The sequence below is a fragment of the Onychomys torridus genome, chromosome 8 (genome assembly GCF_903995425.1).
Source record: "Onychomys torridus chromosome 8, mOncTor1.1, whole genome shotgun sequence".
Lineage (NCBI taxonomy): Eukaryota > Metazoa > Chordata > Mammalia > Rodentia > Cricetidae > Onychomys > Onychomys torridus.
In genome coordinates this window covers 65,065,656-65,089,440 of record NC_050450.1, presented here as the reverse complement: position 1 = coordinate 65,089,440, position 23,785 = coordinate 65,065,656, and the positions used below count along the sequence as shown (strand labels likewise).

At 40.3% G+C, this 23,785-nt stretch overlaps 1 protein-coding gene across 1 annotated transcript in view; it reads left to right on the top strand.

Moving 5' to 3' along the window:
- The window catches only part of Cpd (carboxypeptidase D), a 65,470-nt gene extending 42,399 nt beyond the window's left edge, over nucleotides 1–23,071 (top strand). The window contains exons 11-21 of the mRNA XM_036195399.1: nucleotides 856–1,025; nucleotides 2,833–3,156; nucleotides 5,091–5,286; nucleotides 8,180–8,315; nucleotides 8,857–8,988; nucleotides 9,729–9,824; nucleotides 9,925–9,989; nucleotides 15,366–15,497; nucleotides 16,620–16,805; nucleotides 17,377–17,476; nucleotides 19,160–23,071. Of these exons, the coding sequence (XP_036051292.1) occupies nucleotides 856–1,025; nucleotides 2,833–3,156; nucleotides 5,091–5,286; nucleotides 8,180–8,315; nucleotides 8,857–8,988; nucleotides 9,729–9,824; nucleotides 9,925–9,989; nucleotides 15,366–15,497; nucleotides 16,620–16,805; nucleotides 17,377–17,476; nucleotides 19,160–19,386 (1,764 nt within the window). The 3' untranslated portion in view covers nucleotides 19,387–23,071. The remainder of the gene's footprint in view (nucleotides 1–855; nucleotides 1,026–2,832; nucleotides 3,157–5,090; nucleotides 5,287–8,179; nucleotides 8,316–8,856; nucleotides 8,989–9,728; nucleotides 9,825–9,924; nucleotides 9,990–15,365; nucleotides 15,498–16,619; nucleotides 16,806–17,376; nucleotides 17,477–19,159) is intronic.
- Nucleotides 23,072–23,785: the final 714 nt, after the last annotated feature.

Here is a 23,785-nt window from a genome sequence, read left to right as displayed (position 1 = left end):
GGTGCAGTAAACACACACTACTCCATACCTAGGTTTAACAGGTTTTTTTACATTTTGCTCTGCCTTATTTATATAAAAAATATACAGATGCATGTTTCTGGCTAACTATTTCAGTGGAAATTAGAGATGTTCGGGTACTTTACCTTTAAACACCTATACATCTATTTACTTTTATTTATTCATTTATTTATTTTAATTTTATATGTATGGGTATTTTGCATATATATGTCTGGTGCTTGTAGAAGCCAGAAGAGGGCATCAGATCCTCTGGAACTGGAGTTACAGAGAGTTGTGAGCTGCCATGTGGGTGCTGGGACATGAACCTAGGTCCTCTGGAAGAGTAACCAGTGCTTTTAACTGCTGAGCCATCTGTCTAGCCCATAGGTATCTATTTCCTAAAAATATGAATATTCTCCTGTATAGCATCTCTAAATGCTATTTTCTCACTTAAGAAAATTATACCAATTCTCTAATATTACATAATATCTGGTCTATATTCAAATTTCTATGTGCCCTACATGTAATCTTATAGATATATCTACAAGCAGGATATAGTATATTTGATTGTGGTATCTCCTTATCTTTTTAATCCTTTTTAAAGCCATCTATTTCAAACAGGCCTGGCATGTTTTCTTTTGCAGCATCCTATATTCTGAAGTAGTCATAATGTCCTAAAATTTAAAGTGTTGTTATGTTCTTTACATGGTGTCTGCTTTCAGAAGCAAAATATGTTTTAATGAATATTTACATTTAGCTTTACTCAGAACCCCAAATTAGCAATCTGTTATTTTGGATATGTGTTCCCAAAGTAATTAGATGATCATTCAAAATCTGGTATTCTTGTTCTTTCTCCAGGTTCATCAAGGTGTCAAAGGATTTGTCCTTGATGCCACAGATGGTAGGGGCATATTAAATGCTACCCTCAGTGTTGCTGAAATTAATCACCCAGTGACTACTTACAAAGCTGGAGATTACTGGCGCCTCTTGGTCCCAGGGACTTACAAGATCACTGCATCTGCTCGAGGGTGAGTAGTGACTGCTTTCAGATCCAGGCCTTGGGAATGAGACAAGCATGGCTCCCTTCTGGAAGGTTATTTCCAGAAAGTGGAGTTTAATGTGGAAGTTTTAGAGCTGGTCTCACTACTGAGTACCTGCTGCCTATGGCCCTGCACCATCAAATAGTCTCTGAAGTCATGTGCCTGCCTCTGCTCTGTTCACCTGCCCTCTCCCTGTGATTTCCCTCTGTGAGTAGTAATTCTGGGGTGTACTTGTTGGAAGAAGCAGGGAAAAGGCAAATACTCATGTTCTGCTGAGTTAGTTCATGCTGCCCACAGGGAACACAATTCTATATTTGTCCCCTTTTATAGCTTGTCCAAGCTCTCACATGCATTCATTTTTCTGTGATACATTTACATCATTGCTTCATTGAAATTTTCTGCTGATTGTAAGCTCTGAGTAAGGCCATTTTCCTCTTAAGGGCTTGTTTGTCTTTTTATCTGTCTCTCTATCTGAAAGATAGGGTCTCATGTAGCTCAGGCTGACCCCAAAACTCCTAGTCCTCTCAAGTGCATCCCCTACTAGATTTATTTATTAAAAAGAAAATGAGCCTATGGTAGAAAACTCAAACAACCTGATTTCTTTATAGTCCTTTACAAGTGACCTAGAATTGTGAACACTTACAACTCTTTTCTTGTTTTGAGGCAAGAGCTGGTGTAGTCTAGGTTGGGCTTTAAACATCCTATGTAGTGGAGGCTGGCCTTGCATTTCTGGTCCTCCTGCCTTTCCCCCTAGAGTGCTAAGGCTTATCACTACACTCAGCTAGTATTCTTTGTTCTTGATTTAATGAGACTAGGCACTATATTCACAGAATCTTCCCCTCTCCTTTCTAGCCAACATATTTGTGAAGCTAGTTTGACCATCCATTGGAGGAAAGCTGAATATGTGGAGACATTTAGTACTTTTTGCCCCCCACAAAGAACAGAGCCTTTAAATATCTAGTGGCTCACAAACAGGGTCAGAAGCCCATACTATTGCATTACAAGGTTATTCTGTTTCCTTCTGCTTGGGCAAAATACTAGAGAAACTAGAGCACCAGTGTGTCTGAGAAGCAGGCAAAGTCATCTTTGGAAGAGAATGTCCTAAGTTGCTACCTCAGACTTTTCCACCCACATACTTTAAAGGTTGTTTGAGTATATTCAGACCCTGGAGCCACTGGGTATCTTAATAAGCTCACACTTTCATTTGAAATTATATTTTAATTTTAATGTGTGAATATTTTGCCTGCATATATGTCTGTTGCCCACAGCAGCCAAAAGAGGGTGTTGGATCCCTTAGAACTGGAGTTAGTGATGATTGTGAGCTGCCATGTGGGTCCTGGGATTTGCACCCAGGTCCTCTGGAAGAGTAGTCAGTGAGTGAGTGCTCTTAACCACTGAAATCCTCTTTTTTTTTTTTTTTTTTTAAATGTTTGTTTGTTAGTTTCGAGACAGGGTCTCTCTCCATAGCAGGGGCTGTCCTGGAACCCACTATAGCCACCAGGTTGTCCTCGAACATAGAGAACTGCCTCCCTCAGCTGAAATTAAAGTTGTGTGCCACCACTCCCAACATGAAATCCTAATTGAAATCTTAGAAACACATTCATATTATACTTTGACCTAGGTTTGTTCTTTGGTAATTTTTGTTTTTAATAATAAGTTACCTCAAAGTTGAAAATTACTCTTTTGGGAACTGCATCACATTTATTCCTTGGATTCATGTATTCTCTACACATCTCTATTTCCCAGTGCTTAGATATTGAGGAACTATGGGTCTGATCTGTCTGCTTTATTACAGGTATAACCCTGTTACCAAGAATGTGACTGTCAGGAGTGAAGGTGCTATTCAGGTCAACTTCACGCTCGTTCGATCTTCGACAGATGCAAACAATGAATTGAAGAAAGGAAAGGGGGCTAGTGCCAGCACTGATGATGCCAGTGACCCAACTACTAAAGAGTTCGAAGCCTTAATTAAACACCTTTCTGCTGAGAATGGTTTGGAGGGCCTCATGCTAAGCTCGTCCTCAGACCTGGCTCTCTATCGATACCATTCATACAAAGACTTATCCGAGTTCCTGAGAGGACTTGTCATGAACTACCCACACATTACAAATCTTACCACGTGAGGATCATTTTGTTTTTCTTTCACTTTCCTTAAGCGGTTCATTCATGCTTTGCCACATCCAAATGGATCTTAGACTTACTTAGGGTTAGAGTTGTATAGACCGAGTCTTCTGAAAGTAAAGTTTCTCTTCCTACTGCTTCCTCTGACTGATTTCACACACTTGCCACGTTCCAGCTGCAGATTTATATCTGACTAAATGTTGTTTAGCTTATTTTGCTGAGGGCAGTGGGCACATTTTGGAACTCTGAGCTCATCCGCCAGGGATCATGTCTAAGACTTTTCTACTAGAAAAGAGGCCTAGCTGCTGTCGCTGCTCTGGTCTGTTCATAGTCTCTCAGCTGACATTTTAAAGACATGTTTGATTGAGACCCTGGGAAAAGCCACAGTACTAGCTCATGTCAAACTAGTGATTGGGACAGCTTTTCCTTCCGTTCTGGGGCTTCTCTGCTCAGGTTCCCTCCAGAGGTCCACGATCGCTCAGGTTCCCTGTGTCATTATTCTAGGCTTCATGCCTTGTTACAGTTACTCCAGAGGTCCACGATTGCTCAGGTTCCCTGTGTCATTATTCTAGGCTTCATGCCTTGTTACAGTTACTCCAGAGGTCCACGATTGCTCAGGTTCCCTATGTCATTATTCTAGGCTTCATGCCTTGTTACAGTTACTCCAGAGGTCCACGATCGCTCAGGTTCCCTGTGTCATTATTCTAGGCTTCATGCCTTGTTACAGTTACTCCAGAGGTCCACGATTGCTCAGGTTCCCTGTGTCATTATTCTAGTCTTTGTGCCTTGTTAGGTACTCCAGAGGTCCAGATGAGTTGCTCACTGTGCTTTGCTGTGGGGAGGATGTTTACCTTTTGCCCCAGGCTTATAAGCTACCTTCTGCATACCTAATGAGCATCATGTAGCCTTTTACTTTTTCACTTGTCTCATTGCATTGGTTCTTTGAATTTTGCTAGAAACTTTTGCTTCTTAAATTCTGATTTACAGTGTAGAAGTAGAGCAATATTTAATTGGGCAGAACCAACTAACTTCCTTTATTGAACTGATTTTTTTCGAGCATTTCTGCCTTGTTGGGCATAAAGTCATCTACCATACTACCACCTGCAGTTTAGTCTCCTATTTAAAATAAAACCCAAACTGAACAGTATTCTGCTAGCTAACTTAGCTCATTTTTTAAAAAACCTTTTAATTCAAGGGTTTTTGATTCAAAGGTTTCTAATTCAAGGTGCTTTTGAAAATTAGATATTGCCTTAAAATACAGCATATCTGCCATTGTTAGGGACAGACTTTTTAGGTGGTCTATCACCAGACATTAAGTGTCATTGAATGGCATCATGAAAAAGCAATGACTTTTATCCTATTAATGGTTTTCAATTTAGTGCTAACACATTACTCCTGACCTGGTAAACCTTCTGTCACAGTAAAGAAAGCCAGCCTTGAGCTCAAAACTCTTGTGAAAGTGGAAACTTGATAATTTATTTTGTCTTTATGGTCTTAGCTTTTTTCTGTCAAACTAGTGTTGCATTTATTGTAAAGTGTGTTAACTGTGTTATTCATATAGATTAATTTAGATTTTAAAAAGGATACACCTACATTTAGTATAGTTAAATATTTCCATAATAAGAACTGAAGTGACTCCATATAGAAGACAGACACCAGCTAGAGCAATGTGGTGAGGCATGAGGACTTGAGTCTGCAGGGCTGCCCAGCAGGGTCATGGGCTCCGGATCTGGCAATGTAGGACTTGGATTTCACTTTCTTTGCTCAAGGAAAACTATTCCTCCTAAGGTTTCCTGACAGTGACTCATTCTTTAAAATACTTAAAGGGTTCTGTGTTTTGTTGTCTTCATCTATTTCTGTTTTTAAAGTCCATAAGTTAAGTTTAACATAACATTTGATTACTTGCTGACTTTTTGTTTCTGGCTCTAAAAGTTTGGGACAGAGTGCTGAGTATCGTCACATTTGGTCCCTTGAAATCTCCAATAAACCCAACATATCAGAACCTGAAGAACCAAAGATTCGTTTTGTTGCTGGTATCCATGGAAATGCTCCAGTTGGAACTGAACTGCTTTTGGCTCTGGCAGAATTTCTTTGCCTGAATTACAAAAAGAACCCAGTTGTTACCCAAGTAAGAGAATAGTCTGTTTTGCCATACTTTAAAGACAAAGGCTCTGGGATCATTGATGTCAGGGCACCATTTAAAAATTTTAAATTTCTTACTAGATTACACAGAAGCAGTGTTAGTACATTGTGTTACTGTAAGAAAAAGAACAATCTTTGAATATCCTCACTGTACATAGTGTCTTTCTAGTATATTTCTTTGTGTATGTTGAGAGGCAAAGAAGAAAAAGTCCTAAAAGTTTGTCTTCAGTCCTGTATTCCTCAAAGCTGAGGCTCCTTTTAACCATGCCCACAGTTCTGTGTGTTCTAACTTGAGGGACTGCCGTTCTCAATTACCTAAAGATGAGCCACTCTGTTGAAAAATAGAGAGAAAGATATAATTCTTTTTACCTTTTCATGTAATATATAACATCATTGGGAATCTAATACAACATTATCTAATTTAGCCATCTGTGGCTGTAGAAAAGAAAAGAAGTTTGTCCTAGGCGCTTAGGCATCTATGAGTAAGAAGTCTTGCTTTGTGTTGTCTTAGGGAAAGGGGCAAGAACACTCCGTCGTTAGCACTGCCTATATTGAATTTAGGGAAAGAGGAAAGAACTAAGACTTTTGAACATATACTGACTGTGTCAAGCACTGTTGCCCAGTACTTTATATATATTGTTATTCGGTACTCATCCTTTCAAGGATGTGATTCTCTATTCCATACAAGTGGAGACCAAGGTAGAGGTATTTGTTAATTTACAAAACATCTGGAAGGCAGTAATTAAACCAACATATAAAGTCTCTTGTTTGTGTTCTTTTTCTTGTAATTAAAAACAAACAAACACCAAGTGCATCTTGCTATAAAGCCCATGCAGTACTGCCATACTGTACCACCCTCCCACAAGAGACTGGGAAAGAACTGGTATCTTGATCAGGATTAGAAGCAACTTGTGTGCCTATGTGAGATCAGACCTAATTAAAAAAAAAATTATTTTAGCATCTCCAGCAAAGGAAATTCCATCAACAGCTTCTTACAGGTTGCAAAGGTGTCTCCCAGATACCTGTTTGTTCTTTCTTAAAATAAGATAATATAAGAGAAACCTCTGACTGCATATTAGAATACCTCAGAGCCTTTGAAAATACCAGGGCTTGGGCTTCATCCTCAGAAGGAATCAATATTTTTTATAACTCCTTATGCTTCCGTTTCCTCCTGCCATACAAAACGTGTCACAGCTTTAGGCTGTTTGTTTATTTGTTTGAGACAGTTTTACTATCTGGCCAAGGTTGGCTTTGAACTTGCTATATAGCCCAAGTTGGCTTCAAACTCAAAACACTCCCACCTCCAATTCTGAAGCTCTAGGGTTTAGGCATGTACACTTACACACTACAGATCAAACTCAGGACCTTGTACATGTTAGGCAAATGCTCTACCACTGAGTTATACCCCAGCCCAGGCTGTTCTTATATATAGCTAAACTTGTACCTACTGGTCTTATGGTAATAAGAGACCATATCAAGAGAGAGAGAGAGAGAGAGAGAGAGAGAGAGAGCCCATATCATAGGTAAAAAAAACCTTAACAAGAATCACAAAGCTTTTGAAGCCAGTCTGGAATACAGTAGAATCTGCCAAAAGAGAAACAAGGTGACAGGATCCAGAGATTCTATTGAGCAGGTCTGTGATGAAGTGTAAATTATCTTAGAATATCCCAAAGACAGAGATTTAAAAGCCAGTGAGTTAAAGAGTCACGTGTAATTTTCAGGAAGAAAGGGTTCATTGTACCTCTTGCTTTGAGGGCATAAGAGCCCACCGTGGAGCCGGGTGGTGATGGCGCACGCCTGTAATCCCAGCACTCGAGAGGCAGAGGCAGGTGGATCTCTGAATTCGAGGCCAGCCTGGTCTACAAAGTCAGTTCCAGGACAGACTCCAAAGCTACAAAGAAACCCTGTCTCCAAAAAAAAAAAAAAGAAAAAGAAAAAAAAAAAGAGCCCATCATGATGGTGAAGGCCTATAGTGTTCAGGAGCAGGAGGTGGCCAGTCACAGTAGGTCCAAAGTCAGGAAGCACAGACATGAAGTGGTCTGCTTGCTTCCTCCTTTTTATTCTGTCTGAGTCACTGGTCCATAGGATGGTGCCACACTGAGGTGGGTCCACAGCTAAAGTTCTCTAAAAATACCCCCACAGGCATGTCCAGAGGTGTGTTCCTGGAGTGAGTCTAAATCTAGTCAAAATGACAGTCAAGATTAAGTGTTGCACTTTTAACTTTTAGAAATACGTAGGATGAAGCACCTCAGAAATTATTTCATGTCACATGTATAGGTGTTACATGTGTATTACTGCCTATGGAGCATCTGGAGGAGAAATTATAGCAAGGCAGATAACCTAGCTTGGGTTTTTGGACATGCTGTTTTCAACTCTCCTTGTCTGAAAAGGCATTGATATTTTCAGATTTGACATTCCCACTTTTAATCCAGAAAAGAGTCCCACCATTATTATTAAGTAAGTAATCAACAATTGTTTTCTGTGAGGGCCAGATAGTATATATTTAAGCTTTGTAGGAGCAGACATCCTGTAGCTACTCAGCTCCATCATTATAACATACAAAAGTAATTAAACAGAAATGAATGGGCTTGGTTATTTTACTGTGTAAAAAGTAGCCAGCAAACTGAATTTTGCCCACCTGGGGTGTTTCTGTGACCCCTATTTGTCACCAAGAGGCCATGAGGAATATTAATTATACAGTATTGTCTCATTTTTTTATTTATTTGAAGCAAATGGGAATTGTATTTTACATTTTAGTTTCTTTTAGTGTTCTGACCTTTAAAAACACTATTTAAAGTGAGCAATAAAGACTGTTGAGGGGGAAGTCCATGTCAGTTCCACACAGAGCTAATGGACTCTTGATTTCTTTTTCATTTTAGTTGGTTGACAGGACTAGAATTGTGATTGTGCCTTCTCTAAATCCAGATGGGCGAGAGCGCGCACAGGAGAAAGAGTGTACCTCAAAGACTGGGCAAGCAAATGCCCGTGGCAAAGACCTGGACACGGACTTCACAAGTAGGACTATATTTGAGGACGTTAAAGGACTTTGGGGATAACTTTCTGTACTAGGAGACTGATCAGCCCCATTTTGTAGATGAGGAACGGAGTGGTACTTGTCTAGGTTATGAGTGTGAAGTATAAATCAATACAGACTTCCAGAAAATGCTTTGAACTTTTTTCCTTTCACTTTGCAAAAGTAATGGAAGTTTTGTGTTTTATTTTTTTAAAGAAACTTAGGATTATTGGGGTGTTCCAATATATATAGAGGTAGCAAAGGCCCTCTCTCTCTACCCTTCTGAATATGTATATGTACACAGGATATTTGCATGTTGTTATATATTTACTATATATACTAATGTGCACACATTATCTCAAACTATGTGCAACTCAGAATAACCTCCCTGTGAGAACATGTCGTTTTTGCTTGAGGCAGCACATGGAGAGATAATTACCTACAAGTTTTGTAAGCCAGAGTTATAATGGAATTCAAATAGAGTATTTCTTTATGCTTTCACTAAAATTTAGAACTTGATATTTAACTTTTCTCTTTTTTTAGGTAATGCTTCCCAACCTGAGACCAAAGCCATCATTGAAAACTTGATTCAGAAGCAGGATTTCAGCCTTTCCATTGCTTTAGACGGTGGTTCTGTGCTGGTCACATATCCCTATGACAAGCCAGTCCAGACAGGTATGCTGAGTATCAGTCCACACATGTAGTATTTAAGCCTTGTAGGAAATTCCAGGTCACTAAGTAACATCTCTTCTAAACGTTTTTGAGTGAGCATTTGATTTGCTGTCTACTCATATAATCACCCTAATATAATTGTCCATCCTGTACTTGAAGTATGGCAGGTTGGAGAAGAAAGGCCTGATGAAGGCCAAGCTCTATGAGTCACAGCATTGACTGTTCAGTGTGGTCTACAGACAGGTTTGAGGAAACAGTGTTTGTAGATCTTAAGAATACCAAAAGGAGTATGGCACAGTGTCAGATACTCAGGGGAACAGTCTAAGCTCTCCCTCCCATGCATGACATCTTGCCTACTGGGCTGCGCCTTGTTGAATCTCCACCAGGTCACAGCATATGCAGTCTGAGTCATTTTCAATGCAGTTACAAGGGATATTGTTATTAGGCCCCAGTTGTCCATAACTGAGGTACAATAAGCCAAAAGATTGTATCATAGTGTAGTGGTATGTTGTATAAATTCACCATTAGTATTTTTTTAATGTGAGGAAGATGTTTGCTCCTAAGTATGATTATCTTGGACTAAACAAAACAGTGTTGTTATTTATGGTAACTCCTCAGTAAACTTCAGTGGGGTGCAGAACTTACTAGAAAGAGAGGAAGAGAACTTGAATCCACAGTACTGAACTTGAACAAAAAAATCTTTTCAATTTCTCCACTGATTTTCAAATTTTTCTTTTTGGTAGTGGAAAACAAAGAAACTTTAAAGCATCTGGCATCTCTTTATGCAAATAACCATCCATCGATGCACATGGGTCAGCCCAGTTGCCCAAATAAGTCAGGTAGGCATTCCCCTACCCTGTGCTACTCATTTTGGTTGATTGCTTTGGGGAGAAGAGTCTTTTGGTCTTGTTGATCACACCTCTCCCAACGGTTTCATAGATGAGAACATCCCAGGAGGAGTAATGCGTGGAGCCGAGTGGCACAGTCATCTGGGCAGCATGAAGGTACGGTTCAGAGGATGGCCACGGAGTGACAAAGCAGGTCCTTTTTCTAAGACAGGGAAGTGATTGGCCTTGTGACTTCTTTGACGTGCTTAAGCCTTAAATTAACCTGACAGTGATCTTCTATTGTAAACATTCTTAACTGTGTAATTTAATAACATTAGTTATATCTACAGTCTTGTACAACCACTACCAAGCCTACTTGCAATTTTTTTCATTACTTCAAACTTCGTCTGTACCAGTTCCATACACAGTGACTCCCTGTTCTCCCTTTCCACAGCCCCTGGTAAGCTCCACTTCTATGTCTAGGAATCTGCCCATTCTAAATATCTCATAAGAGGACTTACATGGTAATCGTTTTGTGTCTAACTTCTTATATTAACATATTTTTGAAGTTTATCCATTTTATAGCACATATCACATACCTTTAGAACAAAATATAATTCTATTATACATAGCATATTGTGTTTATCAGTTTATGTGTTATATAGTATCTTTAAGCCTGACTTTTCACTTTGTTTAGGTAGAAAGCTAGGAATGCCATTGTTAGGTATTGTTTTGATTCCATTTTTTAATGTTCGGAAGAACCACCAGCCTTTTCCATGCATCTCTGCCATCTTACATCCTATCAGCAGTGTTCAAGGATTCCATCTTCATCCTCTCTATATCCTGAGCAACGCTTGTTATTTTAACTCCCCTATCCTCTGATGGCAAATGATATTGGACTACCTTTTATGGGATTGCTGACCATTTGTATGACTTCCTTGGAGAAGTATCTATCCAAATCTTCTGTCCACTTTACAATCAGGTTTAGGCTAGTAGGGAGGGTACAGGTGCTTTCTGCCAAGCTTGCCTGAGTTCAATCCCCAGTATGTACATAGTAGAAAGCAAGAACCAACTTGTCTCCTGACCTCCACACACATACCGTGAGATGGACGCACACACAATGTTAATTTTAAAATTTTAATTGAGAGCTGGAGAGATGGCTCAGAGGTTAAGAGCACCGACTGTTCTTTCAGAGGTCCTGAGTTCAATTCCCAGCACCCACATGGTGACTTACAACCATCTGTAATGAGATCTGGTGCCCTCTTCTGTATACATAATAAATAAAAAAATTCTTTTAAAAAAAATTCAATTGGGGGCTGGAGAGATGACTTAGTGGTTAAGAACACCTCTTCCAAAGGACCCAGGTTTGGTTCCTGGTACTCACATGGTGGCTAACAACCATCTGTAACTCCAGTCCTAGGGGATTCAATGCCCTCTTCTGGATTTCTTGGGTACTGCACACACATGCACAGACATGCATACAGGCAGAATAGCACCCATACACATGAAATACAAATAAAGTTAAAATATTTTTATTCACTGAGTTGTTAGTTTTCCATATAGTCTACATGGTAAATCCTTATTATGTACATGACTTATAGATAGTTTCAACTGCCATCCTATAGGCTGCCTTTTTAACTTTAATAAAAATGACATTTATCTGGAGAAGGAAGCAAGCAAGTGCTACTTGTGGAAGCAGAGAGCAACTTTTGAGTGTTGGCTCTCTCCTTCCACCATGTGGGTCCTAGGATGGAGTTCAGGTTGTCAGGCTTGGTGACAACTCCATTTACTTGCTGAAATCATTTCTCTGAGCCTGGTTTTGTTTGTTTGTTTGTTTGTTTGTTTGTTTGTTTAAGACAGGGGTTCTCTGTGTAGCCCTGGTTGTCCTGGAACTCAGTCACTCTGTAGACTAGGCTGGCCTCGAACTCAGAGATCTACCTGCCTCTGCCTCCTGAGTGCTGGGATTAAAGGTGTGCACAGCCACTGCCCAGCCCTTTTTTACTTTCTTGATCATGCCTTTTTGATAGGAAAAGGTTTTTTTTTAATGATGTCCAATTTATCTTACTTATCTTATTCTTTTTCTTTCTCACAATTTGTTTGTTATTAAGGCTCTGTTTTTCTTGTCAGAGTTTATGGCTTTAGTTCTTGATATGACACAAGTTCCTTTTGTATATGGTGTAAGCTCAGTTCTATTGGAGGGTAGGGATCTAATTGTCTTTTGTTAAAAATGCAAGTGTTTCCTCATTGAATGGTCTTGATGTCCTTTCCAAAAGCATTTGAACACAGATGTGTGAGTTACCCAGACATGCTGTCCCTGGGTCTGCATGCAGTCTGTCCTCTTGTTTGCTCCAGCTTTGTGGTATCTTTCCAAACCAGGTTTCAGAAGCCCTTTGACTTTGTTCTTTTAGGGTTGTTTAGGGTGTTCAAGGATCCTTGCAGTTCCAACTGAACCTGAGATTGGCTTTTCTTTCTCTACATAAAAGGCTATTTGGATTTACTTAGGGGTTGTGTTGAACCTGTAGATCTTCTTTCTGACAGCATTTAATTAGTTTATCTGTGCTCTTACAATTAGACAACAAGAGATTAACTGGTCTTTGGTTCATGCATACATGAACCAAATTGACTTCATTCCCATTTCTTTATTCCTTTATATTTTAAGAATTTACTACATGTGGGGCCTGGAGAGCTAGTTCATCAGTAAAGAACACTGACTATTCTTCCAGAGGACCTAGGTTCAGTTCCCAGCACCCACATGCTGGGAACATGCTGGCTCACAGCCACCTGTATCCAGTTCCAGGACAATGCCTGCTGACCTCTGTGGACACTCCATACATGTGGTGCATGTATGTACATGCAGGCAAAACACTAATATACATAAAATAAATCCTTTAAAGATTTCTTAAAGAATTTACTGTGTGGGAAAGATTTTTCCATATTAATGATAAATAAAATATTTTTCAAGACTTACTGAACAAGTAGATGTTAGAGAATTAATTGGTTTGATTTAGAAGAGAGTATCTTCCCACATATATGAAAATTCAAAGACAGAAAATATTATACCTAGTCAGAGCCACAGCCTTCCCTTTATATGGAGATATGTTTGCAATCCAGAGGGTGAAGCAGGATGTTCAGAAAGATTTAGTGGCATACAGTGGGGCCAGCAAGCAGCTTACTGAGGAGCCATTACCAGATAGAGACAAGAGTGAAGCGTTTAGAGCTTTGAATTAGTGTGTTTTCGTAAGGAATGGAAAGCCACTGGAGGTTTTGAGCAAGGCTATGGTGACATGATCTGAGTTGTGCTCAGGAGAAATTGATTTCATAATAGTAGGGTGGATACTTTGGAAGGGGAGGCTGCGAAGAAACTGGTTTGGAATAGTCTAAAGGAGTAGTCATCAAGGAAAGCTTTGATTGGTGTAGTGATACCAGACTAGCAATCAAGTGTTGAAATTTTGGTTGTAGGGTCCGAGGAGACTCTGAAGGAAGACCCTGGCTCAAATAGTATGCAAGAACAACGAGTATGTAGTATTCCAGAATGCCGGGTTGACACCTGCACACAATGACAGCGACCCTGAGAGGAGCAGGCAGGCTCCCTTAAGCACAGCCCAGGGAATTTCAGGAGTGGTTAGGTCATCTCAAACATAATTGGTCAAGCAAGCAGCAGTTACATTTTTGTACACTTTTCATTGGCTGAGGTTTTATCTTTGGACATACTTGGTTACGTTTCAAGGGTCCTTGAGACATTGTGCAGCTGACTCAGGCCTTGTTCACGCTCTCTCCCTCGTCCCTGAATGTAATTTGTTGATAAATGGCCCTTTGTTGGGAGAGACACCTGTCCGCCCCTCTCCGAGAACTGAAACCTAAATTCAGTTGTAAAAGTGAGAAAGTTTAAACCCTTCATTGTATTGAAGTAGAGTTGACAGGATTTGGAAATTATGGATGATAGTGAAATGAGCCAGAGATGAAGTTTCTGGCTCAATAACCCTAAGGGCGCAGTAGTGGCATGAATACCTTGGCAGTAACCAACAGCTCTCTGGTTGGACTTAAGACCCATTCAACAAAAGAAACCTAGCCAACTTCTCAGGGCCTGTGAAGTCAAGGATCTTGGAGGAGAACCTACAAATACCACTTTACTACACCAGTACAAACCTTTACTACATTCTAAATACTCGTCTTTACACCCACAGGTAAGTGTAGTCCTCACCCTCATCAAGGAAACCTCTCTTTGTAACAGATGGAGACCACTACAGAAAACCACAACCAATCAAAATGCAGAGCTGCAGAGCCCAATCCCAATATATAAACCTATAAGAATAACTCAAACACATATAGGCTTAGTGAACATTACAGAAGAGAGGGCAAGATTTCAAGAGCCAGACGATCAAGGAGCTTGCCGTGAGATTGTGTCTCCCAGTGATGTCAGAAGCTACACCCATAAAAACCTCACCAGCATGACTGCCTAAACATGAGCTGAACAAGAACAACACAGTAAACATGCTAAAATGGGTGGAGGAAAACCACAGGGCCTCAACCCTATACAAAGAACTACAGACACTATGCTGGGTGGTGGTGGCACACACCTTTAAGGTGGATCTCTGTGAGTTCGAGGCCAGCCTGGTCTACAGCGTGAATTCCAGGACAACCAGAGCTGTTAAACAGAGAAACTCTTTCTCAAAAACCAAACCAAACAAAACAAAACTGCAGGCAACTTAGGAATGCTTAGAATATAAAATATAATATTCCCCAAGGAACAGCAGCATACCAATTGGTTATCAAATACCACACCAATTGGTTATAATCCCAAATAGTTGGCCCTGGAAAGACACATATTAAAAACATTGTCTAGACTAAGCAGGTTATGTTTAGAAATCTATATACATATACATAATATGTGTAACAACAGTCAATGAAAAAAGAGGTCATGGATTTGAAAGAGAGCTCAGAGGGATAGATGGAAGGCTTTGGAAGGAGAATAGAGAGAAGTGACATAATTACACTGTAATCTCAAAAAATAAGAGAAAAAATGTTATAACAAAAAAGGAGAAGGTTTCATGACAATGTGAGAAAGTTAGTATCATTAGGTAAATGAGAAAAAGAACAAGTTGACGGGGAGAGATGGCAAGTCAAGTTTGAAATCTGTCTGCACAAGTGGTTCCTGCACTGGACTAAGTGCTCGACTGTGGCCGTGGCCATTGTCACAGCTGGTTCAGACAGCAGGGATCAGGTACAAGTGCTGTCCTCTACCTCCAGTGCCATGGGAGCAACAGTGGATTCTAGACATGAGAGCTGAGCTGGCTGTCCATGTGGACTCTTGTTCAGCAAACCCCAATAATCATCATCCACACTTAGAGGCACTGTGGGAAGTACTGCCACATGAGAAGGACTGAGACATCATCACTGTCCTGTCTGTGACCCATTATTATACATGGTGACTTATTTACATTTGTTGTAAGATGCATCACAAAAGCTGCTTCTGTCACCCATTTCTTTTTATTTCATTTGTTTACAAAGTTAATTTTTGCATGTATTAATTTGATTCTGAACTTTATGTTTCAGGATTATAGTGTTACCTATGGCCATTGCCCAGAAATCACCGTGTACACAAGCTGCTGCTACTTCCCTAGTGCAGCTCAACTCCCTGCCTTGTGGGCAGAGAACAAGAGGTCTCTCCTTAGCATGTTGGTGGAGGTGAGCTGGTTTTGAGTTGTTCATTTCCCTCTGATACTAGGGATCAAACCCAAAGCCTCAGACATGCTAGGCTTCATCAGAGGAATGTGTTCAATGAAAACGTTTATTAAAACATTTTTTAAACGTATGTAGAAAGATTTTGTTCTGTGTGTGAAAAGGTGTGTGGATGGGGCTATTGGGGTATGTGTGCATGCTGTTAACACATGGGCCATCATACACGTGTACATGCACATATGGAGACCAGAGGGTGAGCTCACTTTCCACTGTATATACTGAGACAGGATGTCTTGATGTGTCCAGAGCTCATTAATCTAGCTAGTCTAGCTAGCCAGCTTGACCCAGGGATCTCTGTCACCTGGCCTTTTACATGGGTTGTGGGGGATCTGAACTCCAGCCCTCTTCACACTGGAGTGGGAAGCACTCTCCTCCTCTGATCCATCTCCCCAGGCTGAATTTTGTTTGTCTTTTTGTTGCCAAAATAGATTCTGTTCGTGCATATATCTTGAATCTGCTGTAGTTGGGAGCTTCATGCTCTTCCAGCTGAGGACCATACAGTTGCAGTCACTGTACCATGGAAGGAAACAATTCAAGGCATTTGAAGACTGGCTTCTCATGCTTTAGGCTTTCAGAGACAAGTTCTTTCTCTTACCTCTGGCTCTGAAGTACTGACTAATGAGCAAATGCGGTCAGGGTCAGTGGGGTGAAGGGTAAGCCAGGCCGACAGGGTCATGTTTGGTTTGGTTTGATTTTTGCAGTATCTTACAGTACCAAAAATCCTTTGCATGCTCATTAAGCACTCTACCACTGAGCTATAATACACCATCAAACCCCTACTTTGTTTAGACAGGTTTGCTAATTTGAAGAGGGTAGCCTTACACTCTGTTTCCTGCATCTGCCTCCTAAGTAGCTAAGATTATAGGATGTGCTCCACTCGTAACTACAAGGGTTTTGTTGTTATTTTGTGTAGGGAGTGTGTGTGTGTGTGTGTGTGTGTGTGTGTGTGTGTGTGCGCGCGCGCATGTGTTTGGTTGATTTTAATGAAGCCTCAAACTGTTGACTGTAAAATATCTGCTGACATTGTGAAAACATAAATTATGTTACCTCTTTTTTTTTTTTTTTCAGGTCCACAAAGGAGTCCATGGGTTGGTTAAAGACAAGAGTGGTAAACCGATCTCTAAAGCAGTCATTGTACTCAATGAAGGAATAAAAGTACACACAAAAGAGGGGGGTTATTTCCATGTGCTTTTAGCTCCTGGTGTCCACAACATCAATGCCATTGCTGAAGGATACCAGCAGCAGCATTCACAGGTAAGAAACCCAAGTCAGATTATATAAGTATTTATTGTTAATAACATTTGTGTCTTATTTTGAAACTCTTGTCAGAGAGCTTGAAAGGAACAAAGAAATGAAAAATATGTTCACCTCTTGATTATAGCATCTATTATCTTTTTGTTGCCAAAAGTTTTCTGTTCCTCTGCAACAAAAGAAAAACTTGCATAGCATTTTGTACAGTTTAAATGACACTCAGTTACCTTCCTGGTTTGTTTTATAGGCCCAAAAGCATTTAGTGAAGCAGGGCTATAGTATACCATAAGTGACTTTTTAAATTTAAATTTTAATATTGATGTTTATGGATGTTTGCTTGCATATATGTTTGTGAACCAGGCACATGCATTGCCAGCAGAGGCCAAAAGAAGGCCAGAAGAAGGTTTGGAGTCCTAGATTCTGTAGAACTGGAGTTATGGATGGTTGTGAGCTGCCATGTGGATGCTAGGAACCAAACCCAGCCCTCTGGAGGAGCAGCCAGTTCCCTTCACTGCAGAGCCATCTCTCCAGGCCATAATGACTGTTTTATGATTCTTACACTTTATCCTTGCAGGTCTTTGTGCATCATGATGCACCTAGTTCTGTGCTAATAGTCTTTGATACAGATAACCGGATATTTGGTTTGCCAAGGGAACTCGTGGTAACTGTGGCAGGTAAGGATTTTCAGTTTTTAGTACTTGAAGTTGAAACCAGTTCTGCTGTTATGCTTTGAGAGTGGCTAGCCCTGACAGACACCTCCAGCTGATTGCTTTTTCCCTAGAGTCTCTTTATCTAAGCCTGTTTTCCCCAAGCTCCTGTCCTATATGCAGGCCCATACTCAAATTCACCTCCACCAAGAGACCTTCCCTCATTGCTCTAGCTAACACAGTAGCCCTGTTATTATCTCTACCCTATGGTTTTTCCATTATAGTCATCACTGATATCATACATATCTGTCCACTGTACTGTCTACATTTAATGTCCCCCACCAACACCAAAGCTCTGGGCAACAGAGAGTTGATCTGCATCCCCAGACCTTTGAGTCATAGTCGGCACAGTGGCTCTTACTGGGTATTGTTAAACAAGCAAACGCTGCTCTGTTCAAGATCACATTGGCTGCTAGAACTTATGTTCTTCAAGGTCCAGGAAATAGGAAACATTTCCCCCCTGGATTAATGTGCCATTGTTTGAATTACTGAAAGGTTAAGGGGAAACACGTGAAAAAAGCAGTTTTCCACTCCACTGCATCTGTTTGACACAGTGATCTTCCATTCATTTCTTTGTTCAACTTGGACTTAAAGCAAAAGCCCAAGCTCTGTTGCAGGGGTGGGGTTCTCCGGTGAATCTTGGGAACATGATGTGGCCACAGAACCCCTTGTGGGGTTCTTAACAATCTCATATGAACCTGGCAAAATACAAAGAACTTGGTGGTTAAAGGCACAGGCACTAGATTCAGCCATGGGCTAAATCTAGCTTTGCCAGCCATTAGCTATTATGAACTCAATTTTTATTGCATGACTATTATTTTTCTGTTGTTGTAAGACTGTTGTTTTGGTAACCGTATATACAAGTTTAAAATAAAAGGAGAGTTTAAGGCAGAAGGATCACTGCAAGTTAGAGACCAGTCAAGACTACATAGCAAGTCTCAGCCTGAGATACAGTGAGACCCAGCCTAAACAAACAGACAGACAAACAAACAAACAAATAAATAAATGCCAGTGAGATGGTAGAAGCTCTTGCTGCACAAGCCAATGACCTGAGTTCATTCCCTGAAGCTCACAGTGGAGAGAACCAATGTTTACAAGCTGTCCTCTGACCTCTATATGCATACATATGTACACACACATATATATGCGTGCACACACACAATATAAATAAACAAAATGTAACTTTTTAAGTTAAAGAAAGAAAGAAAGGAAGGAAGGAAGGAAGAAAGAAAAAAAGAAAGAAAGAGAGAGAGAAAGAGAAAGAAAGAGAGAGAGAGAGAGAACAATCTGGGGACCTGGGAGTAATTCCCAGCACAGGAAAATAAAGAATGGAAGGAGATCTAGGAAAATAACACTAAAGTAATCACAAGTTCTCTTGAGGTAGTAGAAGTGTAACGGTTTGCTTATCATTTTTCAACTTGCACACTGTGCGTGTGCTGCTTCTAGGATAATGGGGTGGATTTTGTTGAGATCCTAGAGATTGAAGCCCAGGCCTCATGCTTGCCAGGCAAGCAGTCTACCACAGAAGAACATCTCCAGACCAAGCAAACTGCTCCTAGTTGCATGAAATTACAGTAAATGACATACTATTTATAGTGCTGTCAGAGGTCGTTGCTTACTCATAACACCCCATGTGGTCTTGTCGGACAGGTGCCACCATGTCAGCATTGATCCTAACTGCTTGCATCATTTGGTGCATCTGCTCCATCAAGTCTAACAGACACAAAGATGGCTTCCATCGGCTACGGCAGCATCATGATGAGTATGAGGATGAAATTCGCATGATGTCCACTGGCTCCAAGAAGTCCCTCCTAAGCCATGAGTTCCAAGATGAAACAGACACAGAAGAGGAGACACTGTATTCTAGCAAACACTGAAATACACGTTTGGCATATCTCCCTCCATAAGCACCTAGCAACGTGACAGCTCCTCTTGGGAGACTGTAGTAAGAAGAAAGATTCCTTCCTTCTTCAAAGAGCTTCGGGAAGTTATCCTGCTAAACTCCTGTTCTCTGAATATCACAGGCAGTTTTGAACTTCCCTTCCTTAAAGTACTCTTAACCTTTTCTAAAAATCTGACTTTTATTTATGCAGCAGAAGATGGGACAGCCACTTTGTTTTCCCTTTTTAATTTAAGATGGGCTGTTCAGAGCTTATATAGTGACAGCATAAAGCCATCTAGTAGTGTTGTATTTTGTACATCAGGTATTTACTAGTGGCTTTAGTTTTGTTTCTCTTTACTTTAAAGGCCAAAAGAATCTAGAAACATTAAGGCAGGGACACCAGTCAGACTCTGACATAAAGCTTTAAAAACTCGAGATATTTCTCCATCCACTGAGGAGTTCTCTTCTCCAGTTAGCAAATAGCTGGGGTTTCTCTTATTCAGGTAATGGAGGCTGGATGATTCTTAAACATATATGACATTAGAAAATGGAATAAATGGGCTTCCGTATTTATCTTTCTACCTGTTTCCAAGCTGGATCAGAACTGGTGGGCTGTGCTCTAAGCAGGATTTCACTACCTCTCTTGTAAGTTTATCAAAGCTCTAAATATCCTCATCTTAAAGGGGAACACTCACTGGCTTTGCTGTGGAGGCGCCAGGAGTCCCCATGAGTAGAGGTCAGAGGGAGATGGAGCAGAAGCGAGGACTTGCCTGTCTTAACTTGGGAAACCCCACAGGTGCTGCTGCTTTATCTGTGAAGCACTCATTCTCCTAGGAATGCCTATTCCTTAATGTTTCCTCAATCAGCCCCTTTCTGTGCTGTGCACCTCCCATTTCCAGATGACCCCACACCTAAAGGTCCTGAATTCTCCTGATGAAAATATCTAGAAGTGGAAGAGACCTCCTTGGATATTCTTAATATACTTGGATCCATAATGGCTACACTTGATGCTCCAGCCCAAGCCTTCACCCTGTGATGGCACATTGTTATGGAAATACTGTGGCCTTGTGTGTGCAGGCCTCTGCAAGTCCTAATGATTCCTTTGACAGCTTTTTTTTTTTTTTTTTTAATCAGGCGATTATGTTAAAAATTTCAGTTCAAAGATTTTAAATATGGCTCCCTCCATTTAAAAAAAGTCAACTAAAGGACTGCCGTGTGATGGGACAGTGGTGTGAAGGTGTCCTCTTCACTGCCAATCAGGCAAAGACCTGAAAGATTTGCATTTTATTGTGTCTCTTAATGCTGTTCAGTAGAATGATGCTTTTTGTAAGTGTGAGTCTTACCAATGACGTAACAGTTTAATATCTTTGAATGTTTTAATGGCCAAGTTGCTGCTGAACTTATACTAAATCAGGGGATCAAAAACTAGCTCTTACCTTTCCAAACTGTATTTATACCATTAATGTATCGGTTACCCCAAAACCTCAGCTCACCTAGGCCACTTGGCCACATTGGAAATGCATCCAAGTGGCTGAGTGAAATCCAGATCTTGGTTCATGGAAAGAATGATGAGATCATGATATTTGTTAGGTGTGGTCAGGTAGGTGGCTTAGGTTCAGCCATTCTGGAATCAGTGCTGGTATCAGCAGATCTGAATCCTTGTTTTACCATATGAACTGAACAGTTTATAGAAGTTAAAACTAATGAAAGGCACATGGTTTCATTTCTTCTAATAACACTTTGTGTTTTTCTAAATGATGTGTATTGCTCTTTTTCAGCTTTATTTTTCAAAGTGCCAAGTCAGAAAACCAACAAGGGGCTTGTGGCTGGACCCTGCTTGGGACATTACAGCTAGAAACCAAGTTCATGTGACAGCCTTTGCTTTACTAGCGTTGGTGTTCACTAAAGAACACCTTGCCACTTGTTCTCTGGAATTAAGTGTGTCCTTAGCAGTACATCTCAGTGGTCGGAGGCCATGCCTTTTCAAGTATGTGTGAAATTTTTAGAGATGAATATACAGAATAGTTTTTCCTGAAATGAAACCCAAATTCGGCTCTAAGTTTCAAGTCTTTGATGAAAGTCTAATGCATTGAGCTGGAAAGCCAGCCCTCCCCACCCTCTGTTACCTATGAACATGAATGTACACGATCCATGACTAAGACTGTGTTCTTAGCCCTGCCTTCTTTTGTTTGTGGATCTAATGGAAAGTTGGACCGATTTGGCAGCAGAGGGCACTGAAGCCATATAGGATGGGGAATGCATTCCTTCAGTGTTTCTCCTGTAGACTTTCCATTTCTCTAGACATGGACCCAAGTGTCACAGTATTAGGAACTTTGCCCCAGTCTGAGATGTGCCTTTCCATTGCTCACAGGCAGTGTTTTGTCCTGGTGATGAGTTTATAAGCCTTCCCTCCCTGCTCCTTAATAAAAGCTACATGATTGGTAGGTGATGTTTAAAGTGTCTGCCTGTGAGGATGCACTTGCACTGACAAAGATTGCCAAGTGTATCTGGTGGAACTCTGGGTGGTGATGGGATCTGATCCAGCAAAGAGGACTTCGGTCCTCACTGAAGGGAACTGGCTTTGGGACTCTGTCAGCCTCGAGGAAGGAAACATTGTATTTTTGGCTCAGTGTGATTGGTTAATCTTTGGTGATTCATCTGAATGAGATTTGCTGAATTAGTGAATATTACATTTAAAACTGATTATGAGTGGAAAAATAAAAAGGTAGTGCTTATATCTGAACTTGCTGTGTTTTTGAGCTAGTCCCGGGTTACCAGAAACCAAGACTCGCTAATCCACTGATTTCTACTTATTCCCAGCATTAAATATGTTTATTATCTTGTCACACTCACACTTGTGCCAGGTTTTATCCCTGCTCTCTTAGAAGCTTCTTGGCTATGAATCTGTCATGGTGTCCTGTGGTGTGGGTCTCTGGCAGGTTTGTTTTACGGTAGCAGCCCAGTATTTTCCCCAATTTTTTTCCTTTATTATTACTAAAATTCCACTACTAGTTAAATATTCAATGATCTTTCTGTATAGCAACTTGTTGATAACTTTAGGTTTCTGGTTAATTTTAATTATAGCAGGTTTTGAGGGAGAGGATAAGTATTGATTAATGTCAATTGAATTTGGATTTCTAGTTCTTAAAGAAAACCTTCCCAACACCCACTTCTCTTTTATATTTGGCAAAAAATTCATTAATGGTTCCACTGACTCCAAGAATACTCTCCTGGTTGATTTTGAAAGTTGAAAGTAGGTTCATTTTGAGGCAATTGGATAAAAATTATGTAAATATAGACAATTACGATGTTTATAAGTGGCATAACATGAATGTACTAGCTACATTCTGTGCTGCAGATTTTTTGGAGGTATGACATGGAATTTTTTATGTTCTTTTCACCTCTCTGCTTTTTTTCCCAAATGATACTCCCCAGCTCCAAAACTGTCCATAGCTATGTCTGTGACATGCCTAACACCCATTCATCTTAAGTGCTCTTTGTTTTATTTCATGCACTGTGCCTTCAAAATGAGAAATTTTAAAGAAACTTTAAAAGAATTGAATAGTAGTTTTAAAAAGTTAATCTGTGTAATTTATGTGAAATCTAACTGTAATGAGGTCCTTTGTTTTTTATATGTAAACAGATCTACTAATCCTGTATAAAAGTTATTTTATGATGTTTGTCTTTCTTTGTGTGTTGTCTCATAATCTTTATTCAAAAACAATAGACCAGAGAAAGTTACTACTCTAATTTTGAAAGTTTTAAGTTTTTCTACTTAAGTAGAAAACAGTGCCAAAGTCAGAAAACAGGGAGTCACCCATCAAATGTTCCTTTTCTGTAGGAACTGACAGACAGGTTTTGTTTCAGAAGTGACGGCATCTTGCAGCAGCCACAGTTGTGTAGCTGGCTAGAATGATGTGTTCAGCCACTCCATAGAAGCACCACACACAGTAACAACCCAGGCTCTAACACTGTGCCCACTTCACATCTATTCTGTGTGCCGTCCTTCAGATCAGGAAAGCACGAGAGGTTTATAGACCCATGTCAAACTTGTTTGTTAAAAGGATGGTCCCTGTTCCAGGTGAAGCCCATTTAGAATAACCTGCCCTGATGTCAGGCATGGCTATGATAAATTTAGTGTCCCCTTATTATTTAACAGGTTCTTCGCTATTGCTGCTCTAACAGGTTGGGAAAACAGTTATATAAACAAGCATGGGCTGTGCTGACAGGGCACTCATAGTCTGGACTAGAGGAACAGAAATGACTATAAACTATGTTTCAGTAGCATTTAGCCATCTCTCAGTAGAAAGTCTTCTGAGGAAGTTCTGAGAGGTTTCAGCCCAGCCCAGCCTGGGATTGATGTCATATGCAATGTGACCTTGAATTTCAGGAAT